Source organism: Eublepharis macularius, chromosome 4 (assembly GCF_028583425.1).
Source record: "Eublepharis macularius isolate TG4126 chromosome 4, MPM_Emac_v1.0, whole genome shotgun sequence".
NCBI lineage: Eukaryota > Metazoa > Chordata > Lepidosauria > Squamata > Eublepharidae > Eublepharis > Eublepharis macularius.
Genome location: NC_072793.1, coordinates 1,606,353 through 1,618,776, shown reverse-complemented (window position 1 = coordinate 1,618,776; position 12,424 = coordinate 1,606,353). Strand labels below are relative to the sequence as shown.

Genomic DNA, 12,424 nt, shown 5'->3' with positions numbered 1-12,424 from the left:
CGCTTTTTAACTCTTCTTTAGTTGCCTTTGCGAATGACGCCAAAAGTCCCGACACCAGATCTTTTAAATTTTCACTTTGCTCCTCTTTTACATTTTGAAGACGCAATACCGTTTGGGCACGGTCCACTTGTAATCCTATTATTTGATTCTCCAAAAGCTTCACTTCTTTACTTGTTGCTTTCATGAGTACTGCGTTTTCGCGTGCAGACTGCTCTGCTCCAGATGCTGTTTCTTTAATGGTTTTCACTTCGCTTTCCACTGAATCAACCTTTTGCCCCATTTCATTTAACTTCGCTACAAAGGGCTGCATAGCTTCAAAGACCGCTCGTCTGACCATCTCTTCCAAAGTTTCCCCCTTCCCCTGTAACATCGCCATCACCGATTTACTCATTGCAGGGCTCATTGCATCGCCATCTTGGGGGGGGGGGCGCCAGCTAAGTTCCGAAACTCCGTGAAGGGGAAGAAATCCGCACCTTCTTAGCTTCAACTCCCACCAATCCTTCGCATACGCTTAGAAATCAGAAGGGATTCGCTTACTTACAGGTTTTCACCTTAAATCTGCTTATTGCCGTTTTCCATGGCCCGGCTGCACGCGATGTGCTGCGCATGTCTGCCGGCCTCTGTTGAAGCAAACGGGCAATTTACCCCCTGCATTGCTTTCAGGGGGATCTTCCCGCCACCGCTCCGGACCCTGGCTCCCTCACTGGGAGTCCTGGGGGTTAACCCTCGCGGGTCAACCGCCCGGTCAGGCTGCTCAGACGTTTCCTCCCGGACCTGCGGAGAGGAGCGTCCGCCATGGCCGGGAAAACGAAACTGAATCCCAAGACATTTCTGACTTTAGCGGGATTCATCCCAAGTCCTTCCTTGGACACTCTGTAGCACAGGAAGTCCACGTCAGATTTATGAAACTCCCACTTTGACAATTTTGCATACAGTTTGTTCTTATAAAGGGTACTTAGAACCTCCCTTACCAACTTCACATGTCAGTCATAATAATCGGAATAGATCAGAACATCATCAAAATAAACAACCACTCCTTTGTACAAGTATTTATGCAACACTTCATTAGTCAGATTCATGACTCCAGGTGCTCGTTGAAGTCTGAATGGCATGACTAGGTACTCAAACTGTCCCAGGGGGGTGTTAAAGGCTGTTTTCCACTCACCCCCCCCTCCATAATGCGCACTCTGAAGAAAAGCATCCAGTTTGGTGAAAATCTTTCCTTTGGCCACCACTCCCAGCAGATCTTTAATGAGGGTTAGCAGGTATGCATTTGACATTGACACTGCATTAATCCCTCAATAATCCATGCACAAGCATAAGCCCCCATCCTTCTTTTTGCAAAACAGCACAGGGGCAGCACGAGGGGAACTTCAGGGTTGAATGAAACCCCTTTCCAGGTTTTTGTCAATGAACTTGTGTAGCTCTGTTCGCTCAGCCAGGCTCATGGAATACAGTTTCCCCTTAGGAAGGTTCTGCCCAGGGATCAGTTCAATAGCTCAGTCTGTTGCCCTGTGAGGGGGTAATTCGTCTGCCTCTTGTTCCCCAAAGACCCAACAAGTCTTGGTACTCAGGGGGGATTACATCAATTTCTTCTCTCATTAGGCAGAAAGTTTCAGGCATGGGAGGGGGGTGGCACCCCATTGGGGGTTCCACACGTTTCTGGCAATTTTCAGCGGGAAAACATAATCGGCCCATCTTCCACTGTATGTATGGGTCATGATCATATAGGCATCTGACCCCTAAAACTGCTGGAAATTTTGCAGTTGGGCTTACTACAAAAGTTCTTTCCTCCCAATGACTCCCCATTCCAACTTGGGTCAGTTCAGTCTTGTAGGTACAGGGAGCTCCTTTTATATGAGAGCCATCCATTTCCTCAAATCTAATAGGCTCTGTTAATTTCACCAGATCCAGTCCCAGACCAGTGACTAGGGCAGGGGCAATTTGGTCCCTGCTGCACCCTGAATCAATCAGAGCTCTCATCCTAATATGCATCCCCCTTCTAGGGTGTACTATTGTGATGGGGAGGAAGAACAAGGTCTCCATTGCTCTCACCATGCTTGGCACCTGCTCTTCTTTGACCCACTGACCGATGCCTGTCACAGCAGATCTGCGCAGTTTCCCGCTGGCTCTCCCTCCTCACTGCTGGAGGGAGATCCCTCGACCGGCCTCTCAGGTGCTTCTCCCATCTCAGCTGCAGCTGCCTTCTCTCACACTTGGGATGCTGCTCCTCCCCGTCTCGGCCTCCCAGCCAGGCTGCTCCAGGACCCCATCTTTCTCTCGGGGGGACTTTTTCTCAACCCCTGGCATTCCATAACACAGTGCCCTGGCCTGCCACACCCTGCTGCACAAACCTTGATTCCTCCTTCTCTCCCTCTCGCCTGAAAGGATTGGTCCACTCATGTGAGGCTTGTCTCCTCTTTCTCTCTCAGCTGCTCCCCGCTGTTGGCTGGCTTGGTGTTGCAAGCAAAGTAGCTTTACAACCTCCTATCTGTTTTCAATCTCTCATGCCAGTTGTATCCACTCCAGCAGGGTGTGTGGGTCATCTTGCACCATGGCTTTGGCTACTAAGTCTGGATTCAAGTCAGCATGGAAAAACTCTACCTTCACTGATTCTGTCCAGTCTTGAACTTTAGCAGCACATGCTCTGAACTCAGCTGCAAAGTCGCTTACTGGGCGCTTCCCCTACCCCATGCACTTCAGTTTAGTTCTTGCTCTCTCCTCATTGAGGGGATCTTAGTACTGCACCCACACTGTGTGCATGAAGGCTCTCACACTCTGAAGCTCCAGGGACTGAGTGGTGTAGAGAGTTACATACCATTTAGCTGCTTCTCCTCCCAAGTGGGATCCCAAGTAGCTCACCCAGCTGGCTTCATCAGGGAAGGTGTGGCCTCATTCTCTCAAGAATTCTGCTGCTTGCACTAGGAAGTACCCCAACTCCTCTGGGTCCCCTTCAAAGTGGACTTCTAGTTTCCATAGCCCCCATGGCGGCTGCAGCGGAGGTCCAGGGATCAACCAAGCCAGGACTCCCCCTGGGCATACGGGTTGGGCCGGTAGGCCAGCTGGCACTGGGGCTCCTTGCCCATCTGGGGGAAGGACGGGCAGCTGGTCTTGTGGCACTTGGGCTTCTTGGCCCAGCTTGCCAACGTGGCCTTCTGGGGGACCTGGTTGGAAGGCCGTCTGCATCATCTGTTGAATATTATCCATGAAAGCATTCAATTCACACCTCATCTCCCCCAACTCAGCTCAGATCTCTTGCACTTTGTCAGGAAAGGGCACTTCCAGTGTTCCCCTCCTTCCTGATTCCTTATCACCTTCCCCTCCTTCCTCGGGGAAATCATCCCATTGGATCAGGTATGGTCTGTGAAGCTGAGCCGTCTGACCACCTCTCGGGTCCCACTCCCTCTTGGCAGACACCATTCATGGGGTCCATTTCACCGGAGCCCCCTCCACCCAAGCTCTGTAATCAATAGACTGCCAGGAAACTGCTCAGCCAATGCTCCTGCGTTGGGCCCCCGCTCCTTGGCGGGGTCTTAAGTCTTCCTTTGGTTGGCTGTGCTGCAGTGGTCACCTTGCTTCCCTCAGCGGCCATGGCTCAGTTAGGAGTCTATGGTCCGTTAGGGCCGTGGATTAAAGAATGACGGTCCTAGCAATCTGTAAGGATGCCACGTGATGCTCAAGAGACTTCACTTTATGAGTAAAAGTTCTTTATTGATAAGATGCCAGTATCATACACTTACGCCATCTTTGCTAGGACTGGTGACTACTGTCAAGTATCACGCAGATATAGGTTCCCCAAAGCTACTCGTAATCCTCCCATTTCTCCCAACAGTTCTCTAACTCTGTATTCAGGAAAACAGGCTGTGTGGTTCATGGACTGCTCAAGGTCAAGCAGATTCCCAGGCTTGGGGACATTACAGGCTCTAGAGAGGTTACAACAGGAACAAATGCCTTCTGTTCCCAGTTTCTCACCCCAGGTTCAAATAACAGAAACACCTCAACAGCATCAGCTTCAGCTGCAGGAAGGTAATGAATATGACAGGGGTACCTGTCATATTCAATAGGGGCCACGTCTTTTCTGCTCTGGAAAGGCTGCTGCTGGCCAAACAGAGGAAGCTGGTAAAAGGTACCTTTAGCCACAGCAGCTACCTGCTTACCTAGCAGTTGGCCTGGGTCTAAGAGCACCCTCAAATTATGGACCTGTTCAAGGGGAGTGTGATCCCATCCAGAATGGGTGACACCTTTAATCCTGAGTCAGACATTCTGCTCACCATAAGACATGGGCACGAACAGCATTACGAATGCAAAAAAACCACAAACAGCCCGTTAGTCTGTTCGCAAACAAGCCGTTCGTGAGGCCCCATTGTAAATGAACAAGTGGTCGTCGCAAGACTGGTTTGTTGCATTCGTCTGCTGTTCATGAAGCCAGACAGTCAGGCACCTTCAATCAATTCCCTTGGCAACTGAGGCAGGGACTGCCTGAACTCTGTCTGTACTCCTTCTGTCGTGCTGGAAACCACAATCTTAGCTTGATGGGAAGGTCATCCTTCCAAGTGTGGAGCTCCAGATTGGTTACAATTGGTTACATGGGACCAGAGACCAGGGGGGAGGGAGGGGGAGGGGTGGTGTTCTGTAGCCATGGGCACTCCAATCTAATTCCTGCAAACCCTGTTAGGCAGTTCTGACTGCCAACCACAGACTTCCTGCTTTTCTCTATGAGACCTTTATATGGTTATAAAAGGGCACTGTGCTCCCAGTTTTGGCGTTCAGTTTCAGCAGGCAGTGCAGTGGGACAGAGCTGTTGCTAGACTTTGGGGAGAGAGACAGGGAGAGGGCATTGGGGCTGGGATTTTTTCTGTGTGTGGTGGGTGGGATAGGAATCTATCCCCTCTGGTTCCAGGGCTGCTGCCAGGCCCTGGAGCCAAGCTCACTGGGCACCTCTACTGAGGGCTCACCCTGATTACTATCAGTGCCTGATCTGGTCAGGATTCTGGGAGTGCTGGGCTAGGGCTCTACCCCTTCCCTCTGGTTCCAGAGCTCCTGCCAGGCCCTGGGGCCAAGCTCAGTGGGCACCTCGGCTGAGGGCTCACACTGATTATTATCAGTACCTAATCCAGTGAGGTTTCTAGGAGTGCTGGGCTAAGGCTCTACCCCCTCCATCAGATTCCAGGGCTGCTGTCAGGCCCTGGGGCCAAGCTCATTGGTCACCTTGACTGAGGGCTCACAGTGTTCTCTCCTTTTCTCTCCTTAATTCTTGTTTGCTGACACAATGAGGCTTCGTCTGGGGTCCAAGAGTGGTTGTGAGGGGAAGTTCAAAGATTGTCCCAGTTGCCCCGCAGGAAGCAGTACTGGGCAGGGCTCTGGGGCAGCAGAGACTCCCGCTCCCCAAAAATCACCTGTGTGGGCTGTGGAGGAGGCCAAAGAGCTCTTGCCGCTGGGGGAAAAAAGAACTCTTTAAACTGTTTGAGGAGGAGGAGGCTGGGGGATCCATGGAGGAATGGTTGGGGTTGGGGTTAGGGCCGCCGCTGAGTACCTCAGTGGGATCCTTGGATGAGGCCTCACAACTGTTAGGATCTTCCCAGTTCCCGTTCCCTCTTTCGACCTCTCCCTCTAGGGAACACTCCAACCCCTCCAAAAATCATCTCCTTTCCCTTCCATCTTTTCTGTGAAAGCAGGAATGTGGGTGATGTCAGCCATCAGTGGCCAGACCCCCCCACCCATAGAGGGAACACGGCCCACCACTGCTTCCACCACCTCCCCGAGCCCACCAGGCCTGGCAGCTGCAGTCATCACCCACGTCCCTGTCGGCACAGGAAAGTGCAGTGCAGTATTCTGAGGCCTGGCAGGCGGGCACATACAGGGTGCTGCCGGCGAGTGGCCAGACCCCTCGCCCACTAGAGGGGAGGCAGCCCACCAACGCGTCCCCAAGCCCACCAGGCCCAGCACCCACACTCATCGCCCACGTCCCTGTCTGTGCAGGAAAGTGCAATGCAGTACTCTGAGGCCTGGCAGGCGGGCACATGGGGGGTGCCACTAGTATGCGGTCAGACCCACCTCCCACTAGAGTGGAGGTGGCCCACCAACGCCTCCCCCAGCCCGTCAGGCCTGGCAGTCGCACTCATCACCCACATTCCTGTCTGCGCCAGGAAAGCGCAGTGCAGTACTCTGAGGCCTGGTGGGCGGGCACGTGGGGGGGTGCCGCCGGCAAGTGGCCAGACCCCCACCCCCTAGAGGGGAGGCAGTGCACTGCCACCTCCTGGAGCCACTTGGCTCGGCTGCTGCACTCGTTTCCCACATCCCTGTCTGCACAAGAAATTACAGTGCAAGTACTCTGAGACCTGGCAGGTGGGCGGGCACATGGGAGGTGCCACCAGCAAGCAGCTGGACCGCCCCCCCCCCAGAGGAAGGCAGCCCACCTTCAAGTCCTCCACTTGTAAATGGGGCCAAAATCAACTGATGGCTCCAATTGTATTGAATGGGAGTTTCCTGGGGACGTCGGTTTTGGGAATGTATAACTCCAAGATCCGTATTGCAGTCTTGACCAAACTTGAGTGATAGCCGGAGGGAAGCCTGCTGAAGACTCTCTGTGAATATGGGCTCTCTACATCCAATGGGGGCCGTTCTGGCCCCACAAACAACGAACAACGGACATGTTCATTAACAGGACATGTTCATTACTGTTCGTCTGTTCGTGGTCATCGACGGCAATGAACTACGAACAGGATGTTCAATTTTTTTTTCTGTTCGTGCCCATGTCTACTCACCATTAGCACTTCCATTTTCTTGGGGTATGGCTGAGCCTCATGCATGTGTATAAACTCGCCCAGAGATAAAGATTCTGACAGTATACTTGGAGCAAATGGCTAGGACCTAATAGTATACAGTTTGATAATGTGGCCTGTTCTTTTGGAAAAATGTAAGTAATCATCATTTAACATATGGAAATCCATTTTATACCTGATACAGAGTTTTCTCTGGCCCTGGCTAGCTTGTTGAGAGAACTAATTCATCTTGGTACCAGCCATTTGCTTTTCACTTACCGTCAAACACTGTGTGTCTCTACAGCTCTGGCAGGAAATATAATTATGGCCTTGATTTCTAGTTTATTCCTACAGAGAGCTTAATGTTCCATGGAGAAATCAAAAGTGTTACTAAGACAAATGAGATCCATTTGTCTTTCCTTTTTGAATCTCTCTCTTATCCTTATGCCTCTCCTCTTGCTTGTATTGTAGGACAGATGGCTTTACTATTGGTTACTTGATCTATCATTTTCAACTGCACCCAGCTCATCAAGTTAGCAATTAGGCAAGCCAGGCAGTGGAAGATTGGCCTATCAAAGCAGCCCTGTATTCAGGCAAGCTTCCACTCTTGGTCCTTATCACTGTGGCCAAGTCTGAGCTGCCAGAACTGAGGGGGCGGGGGGGGGGGGCGAGGCACTTGGCTCTGCTAGCTTCTGGACACCAATGGCCTTCCAAGGAAGCTATATATTGTCAGGCAATATTCACTGTACATTATCACTATGAATACAAGAAAGATAAAGCAATTCCAGCAAATAAGTAGAACAGACAGCAAGCAGACGTGCTCGATTTTTTGAACATAAGAATGAGATTTACAAAAGAATTTTGCAAATGGTTATTAAAAGGAACAGCCAAGGCTAGGACTAGGAAACTTTAGAGCTCTGTTTTTTCTGCCTGTCATTGTGGCTGACTAAGTAAAGAGGGACAATAGGCAGGATGTCCTCCCATGCTCCAGAAGGGATCCACCCATGCAAGCAACCCATTGATCTGACAGAGCTGTGGAAGCTTCCTGGCCTAGCTGAGGTTTTGTTCCTGAGCAATTTGTCTTATTCTTGGACTGATCCTATAAAGCCTACCCTGAACTTCCCCTACAAGTGCAAGAGAGGGAGAGTGCCAAAGGGTTGCCTTGCCCTGGATGAGCCCACATGTCATCAGAAATCAGGTCAGCAAACTCTCTTTGCTGAATTGTCCTTCGATTAGATTAGGGCTGCTGGGAAGAGGCCCTAGAGAATCCAAAGGTCTGCAGTTCTCTGCCTTTGGAAACCGACTTCTCTCTATTAAGGCCTCAAAGGGAATGTTAAACATACTTTTTTCAATAGACCTTTAGATAATTTTACTGATCTCCAGGGATACATTTGATTATTATTGTTTTAATACTTTTTTACTATTATGACTCCTTTTGATTTTTTTTATAAACTGCTTTGGGTTTTTGGGAAAACTGCCTATAAATAGTTTAACTAACTATATAAAAATAGTAGTAACTAGAGATGGGCACAGACCAGAAAAACCTGAACCATGTGGTTCGTGGTTCGTCAAATTTCATGAACCATGAACTTTCACGAACCTGCCCCTGGTTTGCGAACCGGTTCGTTTGGTTTGTGAAAATGTCACATCCAGGTCAGAAAATCATCACTTCTGGGCCAGCAGAAGGCCACTTCCGGGTTAGTAGAAGGTCTGCAGAAAGTCCATCCCCTGTTGCCTAGGAAACTGATTGATTGGCACCAGGCTGTCTGCAGTGATGAACCAAAAAATGAACCAAACGAACCAGCCTGAAAGTTCGCGGTGGTTCATCAGAAATGGCATCTGACGAACTGTGGTTCGCGAACCACGAACCATGAACTGGCCTGGTTCATGCTTAATTTTGGTTCGTATTTTGGTTCGTGCCCATCTCTAGTAATAACATCTACATCAAGAACACTCAGGGCTGGATCCAAACTCCCACCAACTGAAAACGTTTGCTGGATTTTCCCTGCCTTATCTCCCCCCACCCCCACCCTGTGGCCTCCTGGGCATGTGTACACACACCTTTAATGCTACTACCAAGAGTTGGGAGAAATTGAGGGGAGTTTGACCTGATTCTCCTTTTTTGATGCAGCCCCCTATACAGCATGGCATATTGTTCCAGAGGATCCCTTGTAATGGCTTCCAAGGATGCAAAGGGGCTGCTGGGGTGGGGGGAGGAGCCAATTCTATTCACTTCTTCTATGCAGAATTTGGATCCATCACTTTATACTTGATATACCCCATAGAGTGCCATCAGGAGAATAAGCTGAATAAGTAGAGGGAGAATAAGCTGGAATTGAATCCAGATAAAATGGAGACAATGCTGGTTGGGAAGGTTACTGCTTTAGACAGGATGCTGATTTCCTGCAGAAAGAGTACAACTTTGTCTGATAGACTCCACGTAGCACTTAGGGGTCATGGTGCATCCTCATCCCCTGTTGGAGAAACAGATCTATATGATAGCAAAAAATGCATTTTTTCTGCTGCCTGTGGCTTGGAAGCCTGCTTCTTTTTTGCAGATGCAGGGCTCAGCAACACTGATCCATATTGCAGTGACCTTGAGACTCAGTTATTGAAACGTGCTTTATGTGGGTCTGCCCTTGCAGACTATTAGAAATTCAGTGCAAAATGCAGCAGTGCACTTGTTATAGGGATAGGGGCTAACCCTTGGGTGCCATTTATTCCCAGGCTAAAATCTATTTACTGGCTGCCATCTTGATGCAGTCATCAGTACATTTTTAGCAAAGCTGATGTTTCACAGTGCGCATCTTTAACACAATGGGGTGCAATAGATGCAGATCTACTGGAGAAACTGGAAGGTGTGTTGAACTCTGTATGTTTCGATTCTAGAATTAATTTTGGAAGTGTTTCTAGTTTAAATCAGAATTCAGAAGCAGTGAGATAAAGGGCAGATCAAAACTATGGAACAAGAAAGGAATGGCAATGGGGAATGTCCTCTCATTCCTCAGCCTGAGAAACTGCCACAGCATATAATGCAACTGACTTTTTGCAGGTTTATAATTTTCTCACAGGCACTCCAAATGTCCGCGTTTGCCAATAACAGGGTATAGTTTTAACTTTCAGTGAAGGGCATGTTCTTAAATTCCAAACGTCCTCACATAATAGGGAGCAATGAGAGAGATCTTATCTTCAGAGTACAGCTGTAGAAGTTATATTGCCAACCAAGGCAGAGTTGTGCCTTTCTAAGACCGCTGATGCCAGTGGATTTGCAAGGGTGTGACTCGGCTTCGGATTACACAGCCAGTACGGCACTCAACTTTGATGTGCAGCCGGCTCGTGGCAAGTCAGTTTTAACCTGCATTTCGGCCTGCCCAAGACTCATCAGTTGTCTTCTTTGTTTGCAGATTCCCAGCCCTACTCAGATGAAGAAGGCTGCTCCGAAGTGTTCCTCCCAACTGACAGTGACTATGACTCTAGTGATGCCTTGAGTCCCCGGGAGCTGGATTTGGTTTATTCATCCTCGCAGGACATATCCCAACAGGCAGTGAGTTGCCTGAGTGGTAGCGCCCCAGACGTTCTCCAGGTCCATGACATCAAACCTTGCCTGACACCAAAACAAAACCCAAGGGGAGGAGGAGGAGGAGGAGGAGGAGGAGGAGGAGGAGGAGGAAGTGCTTTAGAGACAGAAGTTGACCAATCCTCTGAGTCCATGCAAAGCTTGTCAATTGGAGGGCTGTCACCAAAGTACACTGAAAAAACTCCTGGCTCAAGGCAAACCTTGAACTTTTTAGGCAAGAAAAAACATGGGAAACATCAGCACTACAGCTACTTCAGCCGACACCACCGCTGGCTGCGTGTGCATAGTGAGAGCCAGTCTCTCTCTCTCTCTGAGGGTGTGTATACACCTCACCTCACACGAGCCATGGAGTTCGCACAAGAGTCTGCTTCTGGTGAGCAGATAAGCATCTCGATCGATGGCCCCCGAAGCACTTTCTTACCTCATGCTTCAAGCCTTCCAGAAGAAGGGAAAGGCAAATACCAGGAGCTGAGGCCGAATGTCCGCAGGATATTTGTTGAGCCTTACAAGACCTTGCTGCCCAGTGAAGATGGTCAGTCATGGGCACTGAGCAACCAGCCAGTGGAACACGAGGCTTCACAGAGTCCCACAGAGCAAGGGATGGTTCCGGAAGATCTGTCCAACTCTAGCTTCACTGAAGTATTCAGTAGCAATCTTTAGGGGTGTGTGGGGCATTGTAGCACAACTCCTCAAGCCCTCCCTCAAAATCGGATTGCAAGTATTACAAACACAAGGTGACAATTTCGTTTTCTGTTGTTTCCAAAAGCAACCTTTGCATTCAATGGTCCCAGTTCTTGTCTTCGCAACCCGAAGATTAGACCTTAACTACAGTTTTCTGTAATGCAAACAAAGGGTTCCTGATCCCTGACTTTGAAGGGTCCTTCTGTGCTATTAATAGGGCTGAGCTGTTTGCTCTGCAGCAAACATTTTCTTTGGGGGAAAGGGGTTTTGGTTGTTTGGTTGTTTTTGGAAAGCCTGAAATAGGTCCCTAAAGATCCCCAGTCACATAAGCTCTTAAAATGCCAGTCTACTGCCACTTGTCAGCCCAGGCCAAGAACTGCTTTGGTGCCATTTTTGTTTGTTTTAAATAACTCTTCTTCCTAGTATCAAGGACTGCATATAGTCAGATTTGGGCACTGGGGCAAACACAGCGAATCCACAGTGGCTGCGATCCCTGCTCGGGAAATATTCTCACTCTGAACAAACTTTCTGTTCCTCCAAGTGAGGTCATCACTCAGGCACATCTGATTGGCTGCATGACAGTGCCACTGTCATGAGGAAGAATGCCAGTTTGAAGGGGGAAAATGGCACCAAAGTTGTGACTAATTAGAGCTGCAAAGAAGGTGACACTTCTGGGCACTGCTGCTGCGTGGGGGTTTGCCCCACTATCCAACTACGAGGAGGAAGCGCAGCCTGGATTTGTGTTCTGGAATATCTTCTGTCTGTACTCCTCCTCCTCCTCCCCAAACACAATAAGTCTATAGGGAAATGCTTCGCGTAAGGGAGAAGAATGTTTTACAAAAGAGCACTCCTTCCTTTCAGCTCAGCCTTAGCTTTTAACATCCACATGGTTTCGCACATGTGGCTCTTCCCTTCCCCATAGCATTAGTTTAGAGGCAGAGGAATTCCTTCTGGGTGCTTGCATGACATTTCCTTTCCTCAGGAGGATCCCCTGGTAATGGCAGTTCAGGGGAGGGGGGGGATGACCTAGGGATCTCCAACCAAGAGTTTTCTATACCTCACCAAAAGCTATGACAGTTAAAATGATATAAACCTGGTATACCTTTGAAGCATAGCTATGGCCTCTGGGTCAGCTGTTGGCGATTATCTTGTACTGGCTCTGTCCGTTCACGCCAAGTGGTCGTGCAACTGCATTTCGTGGCTGGCACTCATAAAACATGCAGAATGGCAAGCACATCCTGGAGCCAGGATGAGGATTGTGTTCGAGCATTCTTCAGGGCATTCTAGTTAAGGCCACATTGAAAATGTGATCCTACAGTTACAGTTTGTTGTATTCTTACAAAAACCGTGGATCCTAAAGTTCGCAAACTAAGCATACTAATGTGAGCCCCACTTGCAGAGAATT

The 12,424-nt window shown here is 49.3% G+C and overlaps 1 protein-coding gene across 1 annotated transcript in view; it reads left to right on the top strand.

Annotated features, from left to right (window-relative positions):
• The window catches only part of ANKFN1 (ankyrin repeat and fibronectin type III domain containing 1), a 221,764-nt gene extending 210,766 nt beyond the window's left edge, over positions 1-10,998 (top strand). Inside the window, exon 17 of the mRNA XM_054978644.1 lies at positions 10,166-10,998. Within this exon, the coding sequence (XP_054834619.1) occupies positions 10,166-10,998 (833 nt within the window). The remainder of the gene's footprint in view (positions 1-10,165) is intronic.
• Positions 10,999-12,424: the final 1,426 nt, after the last annotated feature.